Raw genomic sequence first — 20,164 nt, 5'->3', positions numbered from 1 at the left:
TTTTTAGTTTTTTAGCCAGACAGCGGGGCAAGTCTTGTTTTCACCTTGTCATCATGGCAAAATGTGGTTCGGGAGACACCTATTGTAGCACAAAGTACCACAGAGTACAGAGTTCAAGTACTTAGCAAGGTGTTGTCTATATGTCTTGCTGTCTGTGGACAGATTTGTGACTGCTGTCGTGTCACAACCGTGCAAATCTGAGTCAGAAAACATCAGGTTTGTTGTTGAAATCACAATGAAGGCCGAGTCTGCAGATGTATGGTCCAAACTAGGGCGCCGGAAGTGAGAAGTGGGGTAGGAAGTAGCCTACATGCGTTTTAAGTCATGGATTGGCATCACAGCTAGTGTGATCCTGTTGCAAAATGGTGTCTAAAAGTCTCTTTTTGGATATAAAAAAAAATCCCATAAAGTGAGGATACTTAAATAAATAGAGCACATACTGTACTGTAAGACAGAGCCATATGTGATCCCCACACTCAAACACACACACACAAAGTCATCCAGCCTGCAGAGTTCAAAGACACCTGAACAACCAAACAATGGTTGTTACATATATTCCCCTGAATTCTTCTATTTAATTATTTATGTGAGTGTGATGGAGCTGACGTGAATCAGCCCTGGGAGTGGAGCTTACTTTGGGGAAATTGTGTGTGTGTGTGTGTGTGTGTGTGTGTGTGTGTGTGTGTGTGTGTGTGTGTGTGTGTGTGTGTGGCTCTGTGAGTATTCCCTGTTTACAAAATGTGTCAAACCATTGTTCCACCATCAGATTCCTAATGATGTTTATTTTCTCTTGCAGAGATTATGAATGATGTCATCAAGAAGGTAAAGAAGAAGGGAGAATGGAAGGTAAGATGTTCACATTTACAAGAAAATGCCCTCAATCTCTGGGTCTTAATCTGAGTTCACCAATGTGGAGGGCTATGAGTGTAAAAAAAAAAAAAAAAAAAAAAGACTACAGCACATGTGCTCACCCAGACAAAGTGATCAGTTAGGTGACTTATTTTAAATCTGATGTCAAATCAAAGCCCTGCAGCTTCCTCGTGTTGTTCTCTAGTTTGAATTCATAAACCATTTATGAAGGATTTTGGCACAATATACAAATACAACAGTATAAAGTTGGACAGAAATCTTACGTGTCAGCAATCTGTGTAAGTACTGGCTCAATTCAAGCACTGTTCATTTCTATAAGTGAGTATAGGTGGTGTAGCCAAGTAATCTATTAGTCAATAATAGTTGAGGCCCTGAAATCAGTCTTGAATAATGATTTTAGGGCTGTGCAGCTTTTTTGCTGAGCACCACAGGATATTCCAAACAATCATGAAGTTGAAACTGTAGTCAAAACTAAAGATACAGCAAGCTGAAATACAGAAAAGATACAAATGCACACAACATATATACGTGGCTACAGCTATTTACAATTCCTAAAATGGATGTACAGCTTTATTTGAATAACATGTTTTTTGTGTCAGCAATATGTAATGTAAGTGAACTGTGTTTATCTAATTTCCTGTTGCCAGGCGCTGATCGTGGACCAGCTGAGCATGAGGATGTTGTCCTCCTGCTGCAAGATGACAGACATCATGACAGAGGGCATCACCAGTAAGAGATTATGGCCACATCTAGCATTTCTCTGCACTGTTCTGAGTGTTTGTGTAAGGTCCTCTGTAACTGTGCACATGTTTGTCTGTTTCTTCTTCTCTAGTTGTGGAGGACATCATGAAGCGAAGAGAGCCTCTTCCCAGTCTGGAGGCCATTTACCTGATTACACCCACAGAGAAGGTACGCGTTCTGTCTCTCTGCGTGTCATTCATAGTGTATATTTAGAGGTGTGTCTATGGCAGCAGGTCTGTATTTTTAGCTGAGAGAGGAAAGAAGCCGCGACGAGTTCAAACGGACGGATGTTGACTCAGACGAGGCAAACGAGACATGCACACTTCTTTGTTTCCCTGGTGTGTGTGTGTTTCTCTTTGTCCCAAATATGAATATGTACTATGAATGTGATGTGTGATACGGTTTGCACATTGCTACGTAGTGTAGTGTAGTGTAGTGGATACTGAAAATAAAAGGATACACAGTATGTTTGATAAGTTCTACAATTTTAATGTATCGGCATAGAAGAAAACAGGAGGAGTCAAAATTTGATGGAGCTTAGCATAGTTTCAGGTGTTAGGTCCTTTATTATGTTGCTTCAGTGGTGTTATAATTTTTCCTGAGCAAGTATTTGAGTTTGTTTTGTTCCGTTTGGTCTCATGTTTGATCGCTTTGGTTTATTTTTGTAAGCCTTACTAGCATGATGTGTTGAGCAAATGTTTAGCATGATCTTTAAAAATGTCATTTCTTGTGGTCTCTGTCTTGTGTAACTTCTTGTGTTTAGTGTAAATGTAACTTCTCAGTTATCAATCTGGACCCTGTTTTCCCATGTTTTTTTGTGTAAGTGATTAATAAAGACAACAATGTTTGAAATCAGTCCAGTATTGAATCAGAGAGCTGCAACTAGCAGCAACAAAAAAAGCTGCAGTACAACCACAAAGGCATGTTTGCACCATCAATTTATGTCCACTAAAAGTGCTTGCTTTGCCACTGACAGGCTCAGGTTGTTGTTAAATTGTCTGGCAACATCATGGAAAGGATCCCTACAGAGATAGACCTTTTTGTTTAAGAGTAATATCCTTTTCGTTTAACCAGAAACAGCCCCGAAATCACTATCGTTTAATCCACCAGACTCCATTTAAATTAACAATAATTTATCACTGTTAAACATACTTCATTCAGAGTCAACAGAAACAAAACAAAACTTATAAAAGCCATCTTGGTTTGTCTTTCCACTGTTCCAACAATCACCCACTCTGGTTTGGTTGAAGTAAACCCTAAATTTAACCTGTTAAATGTGAAAACATGCTGGCTCTGTACACTCTAAAATTAGTGTTTATTTAAATGGAGTCTGGAGGGGGCTGTTTCTGGTTAAACTAAAAGGATCTGCTCTTTAACAAAAAGGTCTATCTCTGTAGGGATCCTGTCCAAAATGTTGTCAGACACTTAAAATAACTATCTGAGCCTGTCAGTGGCAAAAACAAGCACTTTTAGTGGACATAAACTGACGGTGCAAACATGCCCTGATTGGTTACATTGCAGCCTGTTTCACTGCAGCTGGCTGTAGAGCTCCTGCTGCATACTGGACCAAGGTCAATAACTGTTGTTCCCATTAGTTGTTTTGACAAAAATACATGGAAAAATAGGGTCCAAGTTGAAAAAAGGGGTAACTCAGGCATGTAAAGACTTTGGTAACATCATTTTGATCAAAATATCTAGCAATAAAGCTTGTATAAATTGTGCACACTGACATACATAAACTGTAGTCATCACACTCACTCGAACTCTACGATCTGAAGCTCTGGTTGTCTATTTATCTCTCCTCAGTCTGTCCACACCCTCATCGCAGACTTCAAAGACCCTCATTCAGCTAAGTACAAGGCAGCCCATGTTTTCTTCACTGACTGTGAGTATACACAAAGACTTGTCTTAGCATTACTGTGTGTGATACATTACTTTTGTTTTAAAACATATTTGTGTTGCAAAATGTTCAATCATTTGTTTTCTGTGCTTTTTGCTTTTTTCCATTTTCTCTTTGTTCAATCTGTTATTGTGTTGTTTTGTGTGGCTGTTTTCTCGGCTCCTTGCAGCTGTTTCCTTCATAGATAAACTGCTTTCTTGTCCGTCTTTATATATTTGTTGGCACACTGCTCATTGGTGTTACAGCGCCCCATAATGTCCTCAAATCCTACCAGTTTCCTCCCAGCTCACTGTTTGTAAGGGCGTTAATTTTTCAAAGCATCAACAGTGAGCTGAAAGGAAATGGGTTTGGGGATGTCGTCAGGTGCTGCAACCAAAACAGGTTGTATCTGTGGTTAAACTGGTTAATGTGATTAATGAACAGTGCACGGAGATCCTCACATTGTCCCTTCTTGCTGACTGAATGTATGTTTTCTCTCATTTCTAGAAACATATTGCAAAGTTGTTTTAAAATGCCTTCTATTAATTATAATTCTGTTCCTTCCAGCCTGCCCTGATCCTCTCTTCAACGAGCTGGTGAAAAGCCGCGCTTCCAAAACCATCAAGACTCTGACGGAGATCAACATTGCCTTCTTGCCCTACGAGTCTCAGGTACGTATCCAGCTGTTGTGTTGGGTAGTGATGGCTACTCTGGTGTTTGCAGATGGGACTTGTTCTGGCCCCTGGCTTTTTTCCCCGTTTCTAGACAGGGCAATGAATGAAAGCTGATTTATTTTTGCTGTTTATCAGTGACTGTGATGGACAACCAGAGAGACAGAGAGAGAAATCCAGAGATAGAAAGCACGAGTCCGAACAGCAGCAAGAGATCGATTAAGACAGGTGGGAGGAGGGAGATGCTGCAAAGGACGCAGCCAGGAATAGTAACAGGGAGGTTATTGCTTGTTATACGGAGAGAGGAGAGAAAAACACAAATACACACTCAGGTGGTCGCTTGGCACGATGCTGCTGACTCACCAGTCACTCTGTTTACCGCCAGACTTTTCCAGCAAGACTCACATTTGTCACATCACCTTCCTTCACTTCCTACTGCTCCTCAGTCCTCGCTATATTTCCAAATTTCTGCCTTTGTCATGTTTTTCCTCTTCCCTCTCGCTCTCTCCCTCCCTCTGTCTGTTTGCAAGTTTTTCTTGCCTGCCATTCCTGCATCCCTGCTTCTGCACGTCGCTTGTGCTCTCTTTGCTCACTGCTTGCATTCAAGCTTTTTATTTTTTCTTTATATGTATTCTCTCCCTTTCTACAACCATATTTTTCCTAATTTTCCCGTCCCTCCCTCCCTCCACCCCACCCCCACCCTTTCTATCTCCCACATCTCTCCTCCTGTCCATCCTTCTCTCGCTCACTATCTGAAGATGCTGCTCAGCCCACAGTGCTTTGCTCCCCTCCTGTCTACTCTGATTAATTCAGAGTCAGTGGTTTTCTGCTCCAGGCAAAGTGCTGCCTCACAGTCCCGCCTACAGGCTGATGCTCTCGCCCCATTGGACGAGTAAGGGTCCAACACAGCAGGCGGCAGCCAATGGTTGCTGAGATAACATAGGGACCATTCTGCAGAACAGAAGTGTGGTCATGTGATTGTAGACAGATGGGGTGGGAGGAGGGAGTGGTAGTGAGTGATGCAGGAGAGGAGAGGAGATAAGGAAAGAGGAGTAGAGTAGAGTAGAGTAGAGTAGAGTAGAGTAGAGGACACAAACAATGAGATAGAGGAGAGGGAAGGAGAGAAGAGAGTAGATACAGATGGGAGACGAGAGGAACACTGACAGGACACAGGAGGAGGAGAGATGAGGGGACAAAAACAGATTTGAGGGAGGAGAGGAAAAGGGACAGGAGATAAGACAAAAGGAAAGACAGAAGGATGAGGACATGACAGAAGAAAGTGAGGAAATAAAAGGAGAGAAGAGAGGAGGCGAAACGACAGGAGTGGAAAAGGAGAAAAGGATATGAAGTAGAGAACTAAGGAATTAACAGAGGAGAGAAGAATATGAGAGAGGAAAGGAGACAGAGTTTAAAGGAGAGCTGAGACAATGACGATAAACAAGAGATTACACAAGCGAAGAGAATATGTAAATCAACTGTTTGATATTATCACAACACCTCCAGCTCATTGTTTTACAGTAAGATAACATGCTGCGTGTCCTCTGTGACCTGCTGCATTTCACACAGCACAGATCAAAGTCTCCATGACACTGAAAATCTGTTGACATGATCAAATCAGCCTTTACATCTTGAAATCCGTCCCGCCCCAAGGTTAGCAAAAGGTGTAGGAAGGTGAAAAATCAGATCCATCTAAGCAAGAAGGCAATAAAGTGTGTTTTTCTGATACAAAGTTGAATTTGTGTCCATGTTTCCGTGTGCAGGTGTACTCCCTGGACAATCCAGATGCCTTCCACAGTTTCTACAGCCCCCATAAGACCCAGCTGAAGAACCCCGTGATGGAGAGGCTGGCTGAGCAGCTGGCTACGCTTTGTGCCACCCTGAAGGAGTACCCTGCCGTCAGATACCGAGGGTGAGCAGCAGGGGGCACTACTGAGAGGCAGCTGTGGGTGCAGGCTAGGGGTGTGCGATACGGCCCTAAAATAATGTCACGATGTTTCACAATATTTGATATTGCGATAAAAAATACAGGGGTTTTTTGTCGTTAATTTCAAGAACATACACTTTCAACATTATATGTAAATTATTAAAAATGACTGCACAGGCAAACTTCTTATACTTCCTCCTTTCTCTTGAGGAGAAATCTGAAAAAAATAGTTTTAATTTTTTTCCCCCACCTGGACCTGCACACTCTGTCATTTCTCCTCTGCTCCTCCTGATGTGTCACTCAGTGCTGACCATCAGACATCCCCGTGCACACATGCACACACACAGACCAACATTTATTTTTATAGGTTGTTATGTTGTGATGACTATTTCATATTTATACATTAAGTTTTTTGTCAAGCTTCATGTAGGCTTACATTATGACATGCGTGTGACACAATAATCTAGCGATGCTGATTCCCATGTGCACACAGCAAGAGGGAGAGATGCTGTGCTGCTGCCAGAGGAGCAGCTGACTGAGCTTACTCTGCAGCAAGTCACTAAAAGGGCCTGAAAAGTCCAGGGCTGTTCATAAGCTATTCAGGGCTGTAGTCTTGGACGCCCATGCCTAACAATGCCACTGATTCAACATTTATATTATGACAAACTCATGTAGTTTAGTACAACCAACATGATCTGCCTTGACCTCGAAAAACTTTATTAAGTTAAACCAACTTAATTAAGTAAAAGTTGTGTGGATATTTAGTGGTCAAACCATTTTATTTAAGATATTCTGATTTTCCATCCTACTCAAAAATGTCAAATGTTTTTGATTTTGACCAACTTCTTAAAATAAGTTGAAACTAGAGTGTTTTTTTGTGCTAAAAAATCTTTTATTTAAAGGAGCTATATGTAAGAAATCTAAAACAAATAGTCGTAAAATCATCCTAACATGTCACAGAGACTAAGGAATAATGTTCATATAACATACTGATCTCACCGACAACAATAATACAGCCAGAATATTTGCATTTAAAAAACATTTTTACAGTCTGCAAATCATGTTTATTATTTTGAATTTGTGTTTTGGCCTGTTGCGCCACCCACCGCCGTCTACCAGTCACGCAGTCAGTAGAGTCTCAGCATCAGTTATGACTGAGCTACAGCAGCACGGCAAGCAGGATTAGCAGTGTCCCGGTACACAGCATTAGCAGCTGGCTCCTCCCCAGCTGTATCCCAGCAGCAGCGTTAGCAGCAGAGAAGCTGGACTTGCTCGAACAGTCCGCTGGAAAACCGAAGATCAAGGACGCTGCGATGCGGCCCTGCCATGGCAGCCACCCGTGGGCAAACAAATCAGTCTCCAGCGTGCCGCTGTCCAGCAACCTCGAATCTGTAGGGAAGGGGGGGCGGACACGACTCGCGGCAGTATTTTGAATTTGAGTGCAGTAACCGTTTTGGCCACATTCTTACATACAGCTTCTTTAAACTTTAAATGCTAGACTTTTTTTTTTAAATTATTATTATCTTTTAATTGATAGGAAAGTCAAGTGTGAAAGGGGAAGAGAGAGAGGGAATGACATGCAGCAAAGGTCAAACCCGGGCTGCTGCGGCAACAGCCTTGTACACGGGGCGCCTGCTCTATCCACTAAGCCACCAACGCCCCTAGACTTTATTTTAAGCATTATCGATTAACCCCATGAATATTTTTTAGTAGTAGTAGTTTAAGTGGTAGTGTAGTGTAGTGCAGAATAATGTCCAAGACAAAAAACAGAATAGACTTGGCAGTCAAGGAAATGGCTTATATGAACATGTTGTGTTAAAGTTAACTGTAAGTGCTACAGTGAGGATGTTAGATGGTTAGTGAAACCCTGCAGATGAAAGGAATATTCAGTCTTTTGGTCAAAATGAAAAACCTGTCTTTCCTCAAAAACAAAAATTGAGGATGAGGAAGATTTCCTTGCGTTTATAATAGAGCTTAGTTGTTATTATGTACTTTGGGAGCTGCTGCAAGGACAGAGCTGCTCCACACCTGCTACTCAGATGCTCTCAAAATGTATTTTTTCCAAGTTTTTTTAAATTGTTTTCCACTGTCTTTTCTTTTTGTTTTGTCTCATCTGCTTGCCTGAACATTTGTCCTTGGGTCTGTCTTTCTCCCTTCTGTCTACGTTTATCTGACTCTCTGTCTCTCTGTCTACCTCCATATGCTTACATTGTCTGTACATCTGACCATCCACCCACCCATCCATCTATCTGTCATTGTGTCAGCGAGTACAAGGACAACGCCACCCTGGCCCAGCTGGTTCAGGACAAACTGGATGCCTACAAGGCTGATGATCCCACTATGGGAGAGGTGAGCTAGGGAGAAATTACTTTTTGTCTCCTTGTATTCTTAATGATTTGCTTTGTTTTTACCTGTTGTCTCATATTCTCGTTGCACAATACTTATTTGAATAGTTTAAGTTGAATTGAATTCTACATTACTGAGAATGCACTTCAAAATGGTCATATTAACTGTTTGTGTATAACATCATATATGTATATTTATCTTATTGCTCCTTTCGTTCCTGTATCTGTTCACCTTTTTCTCTGTAGGGTCCAGATAAGGCTCGCTCACAGCTGATCATCCTGGACAGGGCGTTTGACCCCGTCTCTCCTGTCCTGCATGAGCTCACCTTCCAGGCCATGGGCTATGACCTGCTACCCATCGACAACGACGTCTACAAGTAAGAAAAACACAATTGACAACAACAGTTACTTGGGATTGCTATGTTTCTCTGTTTTATTAAGGTATAAATTAAAGCTGCAGCAGGTAGAATATTTGTACAAAATGTTCATATCAGCTCTGATCACAGATTTCAACCTAAATTAGTGCCTTTCACTCAGATGTATGTCTTCTTTTTTCAGGTATGAGACCAGTGGCATCGGAGACTCTCGTGAGAAGGAAGTTCTGCTGCATGAAGACGATGACCTGTGGGTGAGCCTGAGACACAAACACATAGCTGAGGTGTCCCAGTGAGTACATTTCTTCTTATCTCTTCATATCTCTTCACCCAGTCTTTGGATACTGGATTACAGGATTTAACAACCTTTCTGCTTCTCCTTGGCTGCTCGTGTTTTATTAGGGAAGTGACCCGCCAGCTGAAGGACTTCTCTGCCAGCAAGAGGATGAACACTGGAGATAAGGTAAGGAGGAAGCTGCTGCAGGAAATGCTGATACAGTCTGAACGTACAGGATTGCCCACATATTAGTACTACGTTTGCACGTGGTGGATAAATTCTTTATTCTTCAAAAACTCCTAATGTTGCGTGAAGAGATCAACTATTTTGGGAAATTGGCTTATTCACTGTCTTGCCGAGAGGTAGATAAGAGGATCGTTACCACTTTCATGTCTTTCCATCAGATATCAAGCAAAAATCAGCAGGTGATGAGCTTAGCTTAGCATAAAGACTGGTAACAGCTTGTCTGGTTAAACCACTACTTGTTTGTATGCCTTTTTTGAATGGATTAAACAAATAAGATAAAGCTAATATAGTGAGTTTTAAAGGAGCCTGTATGCAGATTTTATTACCTGGCTAGTCAGGCTCGTTAGCTAGCGACTCATTCCCCAATATGTTGGCCTGTTCCTTTAAATATGTTGAGAAAACATGGCCAGAATTAAATTTAATGTATTTATTTATTTTTGTCTGTATTGCTTTTTTGTTTCCATTTGAAATTTGTCATAAATGGCAATCATAATTACGTTAAACTCATAATTCAGTATTTTTTAAATTTGTTCAAAACTAGTTGGTCATCCAAGTTGTATGTGACATTCAGAGCATATCTATGATTCGGAGTCCGAGCCAAGATTGTCTGCACATGGCTCTCAACATGGCATGGGCTGAGCCAAAGGCTAGCAGCTAACGGCGCTTACTGCGTTAACAATGCTGACAACAGCAACAGTGCTGACAGAGCCAACAGTGTTCAGGGGGACTGAAGGGTGGGTGCTACGCCTCTGTGATGATGCTATTCCTCCACTGCGGGTTGGATGGTGTTCTCCGTGGCAACTGCCGTATGTGGGCATTGCAGAGTGCTAGCAGTTAGCTAGCTAGTGGGATACATACACAGGGACTCGCATGTGCTAACATACACATGCGGCCTGACTGTCTACCACAGCAAACCACAGAGAAGCTCAGATTATAACACACATACAGCAAGCGTGAATTCATTATCTGCTCAGGATGCCATTACTCCAGTTTATCTTTACATAGCAAATAGTCTACTGCTTTACCAATGCTCTGAATGTCACACACAGCTCCTTTAAAACATGCTTTGAGCTGTCTCTGTTTTTAAAGAATAGAACTAAACTCTGCGATTGGACCAAAGTCCAGCATAAATATGGTCTGTCATCAGTAGTTATTTAATGACTGTCTTGTACCGATGTGGACATCATCACACTCTTTTGCTTTGTTTCAACAGACCACAATGAGGGATCTGTCCCAGATGCTAAAGAAGATGCCTCAGTACCAGAAGGAGCTCAGCAAGGTGTGTTGGTGTTTTTGTGAGAGTATGTGAGTTTCCCTGTGTGGGTAAATGTGTATGCTGACCCTGTGTGTTTTATGTTTTTTAGTACTCCACTCACCTGCAGCTGGCTGAGGACTGCATGAAGCATTACCAGGGAACAGTGGACAAACTGTGTCGTGTGGAGCAGGTGAGGAGGCAGGCGAGAGGAAACAAGAAGCAAAGAGAAAATAAGAAAAGATGATAGGAGCGAAAATGAGAAGATGAGAGGAAAGGAAGAGAGTATTGGTCAGATAAATGACACAGTGATTTCTGAAATCCTCAGTAATTGAAAATAAAATGCTTTCACAATTGCTTGAAATGTGTATTTGAGGGTTTAGAATTATTTTAAGCAACAGACATCATATAAAGCCTGAGTGATCTGTTGCAGGATCTGGCTATGGGCACAGATGCTGAGGGAGAGAAGATCAAAGACCCCATGAGGGCTATTGTGCCCATCCTGCTGGACGCCAACGTCAGCACGTATGACAAGATCCGCATCATCCTGCTCTACATTTTCCTCAAGAATGGTAAGGAGGAAACTGCAGCCGACAAAAATAAATCACAAGTCAAGTTTGTAAAACTCTGTGCTGCTTTCTGTCCCTGTAAAAGCACCACTTTGGTTTTGTTTTGTTTATTTTATTTTATCACTTCCTACTTGTGTACCTACCTACTTACTTACTGACTTACTTAATAAGTAATAGCATATCTTTACCATACACTGACCTCTTGAAATGTATGAAAATGCCCAGAGTAGCTTCTGTGTGGTTGGTTGGGTTACTCCCTGGTTAACACCTTTTGATCTGTCAGTACTGTTGCTGTTATTTAGCACTGTTTATCGAGTTAGTATCGTAAGCTCTCAGCTGCCAGCTCATCCACGTCTATGTTGAGAACCAAATGCAGACAGCTCATACTCTGAAAATCTCACAGAGCTTCTTTAATATCTACCAGCTAATGAAAAAATTAACTACTACTTAATTAGTCAACTGTTCAGCACAAGTCTGTTAAAAAGTGATTCACAGGATACAGAAGAACGGATTCAGTAAAAGCCAGATAACTTCTTTGATCAGACATAACCTGACAGTTCTGCACAGCTATAATGATCTGTTATATTTAAGGACTGTATTGGAGGTATATAGTGTCAGTTTTCAGTTTTAATAAAACAATTTTATTCTTTCACTCAAGTTACAAAAACATGAATTCCCTTTGATCCCAGAACGAGCTGAACATATTAAATGTAAACATGTAATAAGATATAACCTGTGTGTCTGTGTGTGTTCAGGCATTACGGAGGAGAACCTGAACAAGCTGATCCAACACGCTCAGATCCCCCCTGAGGACAGTGAGATCATCACCAACATGGCCCACCTGGGCGTCCCCATCGTCACAGATGTAAGATCCTCTTCTTCTTTTTCTTCCTCTTTTTCTTTGTCATCTCATTCAGTCTGATGTGCCCTCTGAATCTTTACTCCTCTACTTCTTATTCATCATGTTAGTTGCTATACAGTGTATGGACCAAATAGTGTGAACCAGATCTCGCTAATGCTTTTAGCTTTTTCCTAAAAACTTCTCTTTCATTTCCTTGTTTCTTTGTTCCTTCATCAGTCCACCCTCCGCCGAGGAAAGAAGCTGGACAGGAAGGAGCGTGTGAGCGAGCAGACCTATCAGCTGTCCCGTTGGACACCACTGGTCAAGGACATCATGGAGGTGTGTTTGACTGTTTTTGTGTGTGTTCAAGACAAAGAAGACCTTGTTTAACCTGCAGTTCAGCGGTCATATTGGAGGATCACCACTTTTCAGTTTCACAAACGTGTACAATGTTTTTTCCTCAAGCAAGACTGCAAAAACAACAAACTAATTCATCTAAGCGAATAATTTTTTCACTTTTCAGTTGACGTACATACACAACAATCTCAGTCAAACATCTGTTTTCCCAGCCTGGTTGTCATCAACTATATTTAGCTCCTTATTTGTGCAAAGCCAATTCTCCAATGGACCTCCATGATGGAGCACACGTGGTTGCTAAGAGACATGACACAACTGTAAAGCCCCTATTGAAGTGTGTTTGTGGCTGTGTGTTTAAGGCAGGCATTAATGCTGACAAAGATCTGTTTTGTCTGTTTGTGCCCCTCCAGGATGCTATTGATGATAAGCTGGACACTAAGCACTACCCCTACATCTCCACCCGCTCCTCTGCCTCCTTCAGCACTACTGCAGTCAGGTACACACACACACGTACATATATATTGTATATACATATACACAGTGTGGCATCTCATTGCGTGGTAAATCAGAAAGACAGAAATGGTGGTAGATCAATAGTAATTTGGGAAGGGATATGAACCTAATGGATCAATAGTTGAGAAACATTGAGAGCAGGGTGGTGATGTTGATGACTGTCAGGTTAGTGAGCCATATACCAATCCTTCTGCAAAAATGGGAGACATTACCGGAGCTCAGACATGCACATGACTTCTTCACATGACATCAACATAAAGTTTTTAAAAGACAATACACAAACAATCACAGCTGGAATAATAATAAAAATGCGCACCAACTCAAACACCAAAAATAAGTGAGCTGACATTCATACAAGTCATCGATATTTCCAACCACACTTGCATGTGAGTGTGTTTGATGATTAGAGGGAGAGCTAAAGCTGCATTGAGCCACATGCATTCACACTCCAGCCTGTGTGGATGCGGCTGCTGTGTATTGATTCAGCATCAGATCCTCTCCGGTTACAAACTGATCTGCCTCATTTGTCGCCCCTCCTCCACAAATACACCCAGTACCAAGGATCATATTAGGACCCGTGGGTTAGTCAAAAGAAAGCTACGCAGATGCAGATGAAACCTCTGATACTGCAGTTTAACCAACTGTTCATTATATCGGTGGTACAACATAAGAATAAGCATCACATTCTCAATTCAAATTATAACTACATTCACAATATCCGCACCTAAAACAAAGAACATGAACTCGATTCATCAGCTGTCTTTATCAACTTTTAGAAGCTAACTTTACCAAAAGCACTGTTTCTTTTCTGCCGTAGCTGTTAGTAATGTTCAGTTGTAGCACCAAGCGGATGATAATGCTCCCTGAGCTGTGTCTGCAGGCTGCAGAGCTTCCTACCGGAGTGTGTGCAGCCTCCAACAAGCCAGCAGCAGCCTGTATGTAGACTGAAAAGCAAATGTGTGTGTGTTTAACAAGCAAAAGCCAGGGTGAACCCTGTCGTATGGTAACTTGGATAACCTCGGGACTTGCATATCTTTTTGTGCATTTTTATCATCTCAGATTATTGTATCTTATTTATGTCAGCTAGAGCTGCAATGATTAGTTGTCAAGTTTATTATTGCCAGCTTATTTGAAAATCAGTTATGCAGTTTGAGTCATTTTTTAGGAGAAAAAAGTAAAACTTCTCTGATTCCAGCTTCTTGAATATGATTAAATTACCTTTCTATGACAATTAATTGAATATCTTTAGTTGCAGACAAAACAAGACATCGATGTAATCGATTTAATAGGAAAATAATCAACAGATTGATCAACAGTGAAAATTTTTGTTGCAGCTGTAATGTCAGCTGGCCAATAAAATGACACTGTTGAGTGCATATTTGACATTTCACCCAAACTAGCATAAAATGAGGAGGTGATAAAAATGATGAAATTCCTACTTCGTCCCGGGAAGTTTTGTACTTCTCGGAACGAAGTATGAATTTTTTAAAATAATTTTTTCACTTGGATGAACAAAAAAATTTACAACTCTGTGTCCATGAAAAATCATCCATGTTTTTAAAATCATCTTCAATTTAAAACTATTGTAAGAAAGAATAGGTAAAAAACATTATTAGATCAAGGTGAAATGGGTGAACGAATTCAATGTAGAAATTTCAGATGAAGATTGGCATAATATGTGGAAGATACACCATTCAAATACTAATTTGCGTCAGGGATTTACATCATAGTTGCCAAAAATATTGGCGAGAGTGTGGGTATTTCGATGTAGACCATTCTCATGTTTTTTGGAAATGTGAAAAAATAACTGTATTTTGGGAAATGGTATGGAAAGAGCTTAAGCAAATTTGGGTATGAGGTTCCTAACAGTTGTTTGTTGTTTTCTCTATGTAAATTTTCTGAAGAAAATGTCATAGCTAGTGATAGATATTTGATAAAAAAAAAATTGCTAGTAGCAAGCAAGAACACTATCACAAGGAAGTGGGGTAAAGAAACACCACCAACAAAGGACCAATGGCTAACATTTTTGAAAGAAATCTTTTTAATGGAGAAATGAACACGCATACTGAGACATACTAAGAACACTAAGAAGCACAACTAGAAAGAAAATGGGAGAAATGGACTCTATACAAGACTCAAAAAGACGACACTGGACTGGATTAATAATCAGTAGATACACTAATGTAAAATGTGTATTTACCCAAGCAGTTTTTGTTTTGTTAGCTCTTATTATTTTTCAACTATTTTATCATGCTCTTGTAACTAACATGTCAAAGTCACAAAAATTGTTCTTATAAAGATTTAAGCGAAAATTAAAAAAAAAACAATATTAGGGTTTGCCAAGATAAAGGAAAAAACAAGCTTTAAAAACTGTGACAATATATGCATGTTTCCTTTCAGTGCTCGGTACGGCCACTGGCACAAGAATAAGACACCTGGAGAGTACCGCACTGGGCCTCGCGTCATGGTCTTCATCATTGGCGGCGTGTCCTTCAGCGAGATGCGCTGCGCCTACGAGGTCACACAGGCCAATGGGAAGTGGGAGGCCGTCATTGGTGAGTAGTGCACCAGAAGGCGCCGCTGAGCGCAGGCCCAGATCAAGAAGGAGTGTTAATAGTCGTAGGTTTTGGCCGTACACCTTCAAGATGCACCTGTGACAACCCTGAAGAGTAACTCAACACCCCCTGAAAATGTAGTGTTTGCTGACCTCCAGTGGTTTAACTTCTTACCTTGCTGAAGCATAAGATCACGTATCAGTGATGCTGGGTGTGGTCAGAGGTGAAGCAGCCTTGAAACCTACAACCTGAGAGGGGCAGTGAAATATTTAAGTAATACACAGTTTACCATTTTTTGTTATAGGAAGTGTAAAAGCTAATAAAACCTGTGTCCTGATTCAGGAGCCATGTCCTCTGAGACTGTGTGAGGTTTGACCAGCATGTTCAGACTAAGTTAGGTTTTCTGAGGGACACAGAAAGACAAAGCTTCTGCACCAGGACACAGCTCAAAAAAATTAAAGATGGAAGGGAAGGAGAAACATGGGAGGGAAGTACAGGAAGTGAAGTGAATGGACAGTTGAAGCCAGAGGTAGAACTGCAAGTCTTCACAACACAATTATCAGTCTGCTTTTGTTCTTTAAACATGGGTCAAAATAAATTAACTTTTGTCACCATAATGCCATTTTGTTAAACAATGCCGTCCTGGAATTCATTTGCACTTTGTTGAAGCGAGCATTAAGACGATTATATGAGAGTTTAGAACAAAACGATAGAAAAAAAGTTTACAATCACTGACAAACAACAAGCTAGACTTAATAAAAATAATTCAAACAAAATTAATTATGGTTTGATATTACAGGTTTACTAAGTTATGAAGATAAAACCTTTAACTTTTTAAATGCAGAATGACAAATCATGTTTTGCATAACAGAAGCCACCCACAACACAGCTCATGTAGGACAGCCTTATCTCCTTTTGGACTGTCGTGCACCCACATCATGAGTCCCAAATCCTTCAACAGTCAGTTCAATGTACCCTTGTGTAAAGTCTGTGGAGGGTCCAGCTGCAGATAGCTGTTACAACCTGCCTACTGTGTGCAATGTGTTATGTTAAATTAGCCCTTTATGTTATGCTCCTCTGTACTGTTTATTTGATGTCTTAAAGCTTCAGCAGCCAGTCTGTGTTCTAAATGGGAAAGTGTCCTGTTAGTTTTTGTTGTGCTCTGCTTCAGCTGTTGTCTTTAAAAACAACTGTTGTCTTTAAATTGCAGCCACGCCATGTCTTTTTCTGTGTCTCTGCGTTTCTTTGTGTCTGTGCAACATGGCGAGTGTGTGAACTGGCGGTGGACGAGTGTGTCTCTGCATGTGTGTGTGTGTGTGTGTGTGTGTGTGTGTGTATGTGTACTGTACGACAGGTTGCTTGTCTTTTTTAACCCTTTTGTTTTTTGGAGAGAGTGGGGGAGGGGGCGTGGCATGTGCTGAGAGACGAGTGGTGAAGCCGCCTCTGTTCCTCCACAGGTTCCACCCACATGCTCACCCCCACCAAATTCTTATCGGACCTGCAGCACCCCGACTTCCGAGAGTCCACTAGGGTGTCCTTTGAGGACGCAGAACCCACAGCCGAGTGAGGCAGAGACAGATTGGGAGGGAGGGAGAGAGAAATCACACTGAAAAAAGTAAAGGCAGCCGCACAAAGAAGCCCTTTCTGAACCTTCGCAGCACAAGGGCTTCCTCCCTGTTCCTTCTTCTTCTTTGAACACCCAGCACTGTTTTATGTAACTCCACCCTACTGTGTCCCTCAGGGATGGGCACCCACCGACCTTTCCTCAGTGCGTGGATCGCTCCTTCAGGCTCTAGTCCCTGTATACTGAGAGTTAGCCAATCAGAGTGGGAGGCCTGATATTCAATCAGATTTAACATGTCTGTTGTACCTACGAGAAGGCTGAATCCAAATGTCCACGGTCCAAATCCACAACTCACCAAGTTAGCAAGATGTGGTCTTTCTGCGGAGAGCATCTGCTTTGGGTGCAGACCTCATCGGACTTCATTTGCAATGAGAATGTGACATCATGTTTTTAACATGGAAGACACAACAAGAACAAAAAAAACTCTAAATATATGAAACATACAAATAAGATGAGATGCAAGTAATCTTGCATCATGTAGCAACTGAATCACCAGAGTAAATGTTGGCATTGTATGTTTCTGCAAACCACAAATACCTTGAATTTAACAATGCTGTGGTTAACGTGTGGTCAGGTTTAGGCACAAAAACCACCTGGTTATGGTTAGGAAAAGATCATGTTTTGGCTTAAAACAATGGTTCTAGACTGGTGGTTTGCAGTCCAAAAGAGGGTTGCAGGCCCATTCCAGCACAGAGCTTTCATTTTGAAGTGCTGTTTTCTGCTGTAGAGTGATTAACTAACGGACATCTACTTAACAGAGACAGCAAACTAGCTTGACAACATGGCCAAACACAAGTATGACACTGAATGTATTAAACTGTGGGACCTTCACTAATGAGTGGGGAGAAATATGGACCTTGTTGTTGCTCCAGTTGGGAACCACTGGCTTAAAATCCCCAGTTTTGGTGGCACAATCCCACCTGGAAATGCAGCAATGTCTCTGTAAAAAAAAAAAAAAAAAAAACAGACGCTTTTTGTGGCACTATCACAGAGGGAAATGCAGCGGTGGGTTGCCTAAAAACACCCACCTTTGGTGGCTAATATGCTGCTGGAAAAGGCAGCAATGGCTTACTTGTTTGTTGGTCTCAAGCAGTGGTCTGCAGCTTGGCAGGCATTTTACCTAGTTGCTCCACCTCCTGATGACAAAGTCAGCTCATATACATGTAATCTGAATTATGTCACTCGTAGAAATGTTTATATGATACCAATGAAATATACACATTCAACCAATCCTGATTCCAGAAACGTACAATGCCAACATTTTCCTCTGGGTACTGGGCTGCATGTAGGAACAATATTTAACTATGCAGTATTTAGAAATATGTAGAAGAAAAACTTAAAAAATAATGTGTGCCAGGCTCCTCTTATCAGGGGCGTATGTTGCTTTGCCATCTTGTGGCCACAGTGCATATGGCCGAAGTCCAGTGGGCCCAGTCTGGAGGGCCCTGGAGTCCACAGGGTGGATATTTGGATTCAGCCCACTTAAAGTCTGTGCTGAAGAGCGGCCATGTCTGAGGGGGTCGTGACCCCATCCCTGCTGCCTCCTCCCATCATCTCAGCTGGGTGGATTAAATCGCCCCCCGACAGCCACCCAAAGGCCCTTTGAGCCTGTTGAACACTGACTCCAGATTTAATCTACCCCGGAGATCCATCTTTATCAGTTTTTACTGTCTGATTATTTTCCTAATTAACCCTTCGCAAAGACAATCACCTTGATTTGTTACTGGTTTTTCCACATACGGACAGGTCCTTGAGTTGATGTTGGATTTCAAAGAAGGATCCTCTCCTTTTTTCTCCTTTTTTTACTTGTGTTTCTTTTTTCTTTTGACTCCCAGTCCTCTGACTCCGTCCACGTCACTTTCTCTCAGTCCACCATCACATGCTCACATGGCTCATGGCTCGTCCGCAGAGGGGCCAAAATATTAGCAACAGATCACCTTTATTACAATAATACTCTTCGGGTGCTGACACACAGGGCAATTTTGGGGGCAATGTAGATGGAAATCTGTCAGGTAAGGTAACAATTATAATTGTAGAAGAATTCAAGTACAGTTGCCCACAGAGTTGCTCTTTGTATCAGTGCCCCTCTGATGCCTCTCTGCTGACACAGCCTGGGAATGTAGCATTGTTCCACCTGATATGCTTTAGCAACCAAATAAAAAGTAAAGATGCCACACATGTCAAACAGCTGCCACTAATCCAACCCTCCCCAAATGTAGGAGACCCTTCCTGTCTTCCAAAGCCCATCCTTTACACCAGTCACAAGTAGCAGACAGTATTCAGCTTGTTGCAGAAACTCAGATACAAATACTACATTCAGTAGAACCTCTGTACAACTAGAAAGCACTTAAAGAGCACACACCTCCACCAAGCCCGAACACTCCTTGAAATTAGCTGTTTTGATAATACACAAAATGTTTTAATCTGCTTCTGGGTCCAATTCTATATACACACAAACACACACACACATTGACCATTTGTATATCAATTACTCAACTTAGTATTCAATTGAATTTATGATGAAAACATTGTTTTTTTTTTCTCTTGCCTCCACGGTGAACGAAGAATCCAGAAACAGAGAAAATTGTCGATCAATAAAAATAAAAGGAGTTTGCGTTTATCAAACAGCAAATCTATGTCTGTTTACAAACTCTCACACAAATAGGCATTATAATCCAATTCTCATTTTTACAGTCGTATGCTTAGTACTTCCCAAACAGACAGCTGTTTTTCCAATAATGAGCTGAACTCAAAGTGAATCTCATCTATGTTCTCTTCAAAGCAAGACTCCATTGACCAAAACACTCATTTTATTTAGCTGAACATGGCAACCGCTGGCTTACTGCTGTCTTGATTTGTTAAGCCTCGATTCCACTTCACACTTTCTGTATGGTTCCTTTGGAAACACTAATAACCCCTAAGACATGCTACCTCTACCCTAGGTTCATTTAGCATTTCCACTATAAACACTTTTCTTAAATGTGGGCAGGGTTGTTGTCGCTCACTGCTCCGTCCAGCACTCACTGTATTTCCTCATGACCGGAGACACAGATGGAAGGCTGCACGTCAACATTTTCAGATCAAAATAGAACAGGCTGCAGTGAGAGTCTCTCTCCATGGGATATT

General features: G+C 41.4%; 1 protein-coding gene across 2 annotated transcripts in view; it reads left to right on the top strand.

Moving 5' to 3' along the window:
• stxbp1a (syntaxin binding protein 1a) overlaps nt 1-20,164 on the top strand; it is a 40,462-nt gene that overhangs the window by 15,742 nt on the left and 4,556 nt on the right. The window contains exons 2-19 of one of the 2 annotated variants that reach the window (XM_049603821.1): nt 797-846; nt 1,518-1,599; nt 1,703-1,779; nt 3,418-3,496; nt 4,058-4,161; nt 5,922-6,070; nt 8,350-8,434; nt 8,677-8,807; nt 8,989-9,096; nt 9,207-9,267; nt 10,541-10,606; nt 10,692-10,772; nt 11,013-11,151; nt 11,904-12,013; nt 12,227-12,328; nt 12,757-12,842; nt 15,260-15,414; nt 16,872-17,029. In XM_049603821.1, coding sequence (XP_049459778.1) covers nt 797-846; nt 1,518-1,599; nt 1,703-1,779; nt 3,418-3,496; nt 4,058-4,161; nt 5,922-6,070; nt 8,350-8,434; nt 8,677-8,807; nt 8,989-9,096; nt 9,207-9,267; nt 10,541-10,606; nt 10,692-10,772; nt 11,013-11,151; nt 11,904-12,013; nt 12,227-12,328; nt 12,757-12,842; nt 15,260-15,414; nt 16,872-16,981 — 1,775 coding nt within the window. In that variant the 3' untranslated portion in view covers nt 16,982-17,029. The remainder of the gene's footprint in view (nt 1-796; nt 847-1,517; nt 1,600-1,702; nt 1,780-3,417; nt 3,497-4,057; nt 4,162-5,921; nt 6,071-8,349; nt 8,435-8,676; nt 8,808-8,988; nt 9,097-9,206; nt 9,268-10,540; nt 10,607-10,691; nt 10,773-11,012; nt 11,152-11,903; nt 12,014-12,226; nt 12,329-12,756; nt 12,843-15,259; nt 15,415-16,871; nt 17,030-20,164) is intronic. The other variant, XM_049603822.1, reaches the window with a different exon arrangement.

The sequence above is a fragment of the Epinephelus fuscoguttatus genome, linkage group LG18, assembly GCF_011397635.1.
Source record: "Epinephelus fuscoguttatus linkage group LG18, E.fuscoguttatus.final_Chr_v1".
Lineage (NCBI taxonomy): Eukaryota > Metazoa > Chordata > Actinopteri > Perciformes > Serranidae > Epinephelus > Epinephelus fuscoguttatus.
This window is presented reverse-complemented; position numbering and strand designations above follow the sequence as displayed.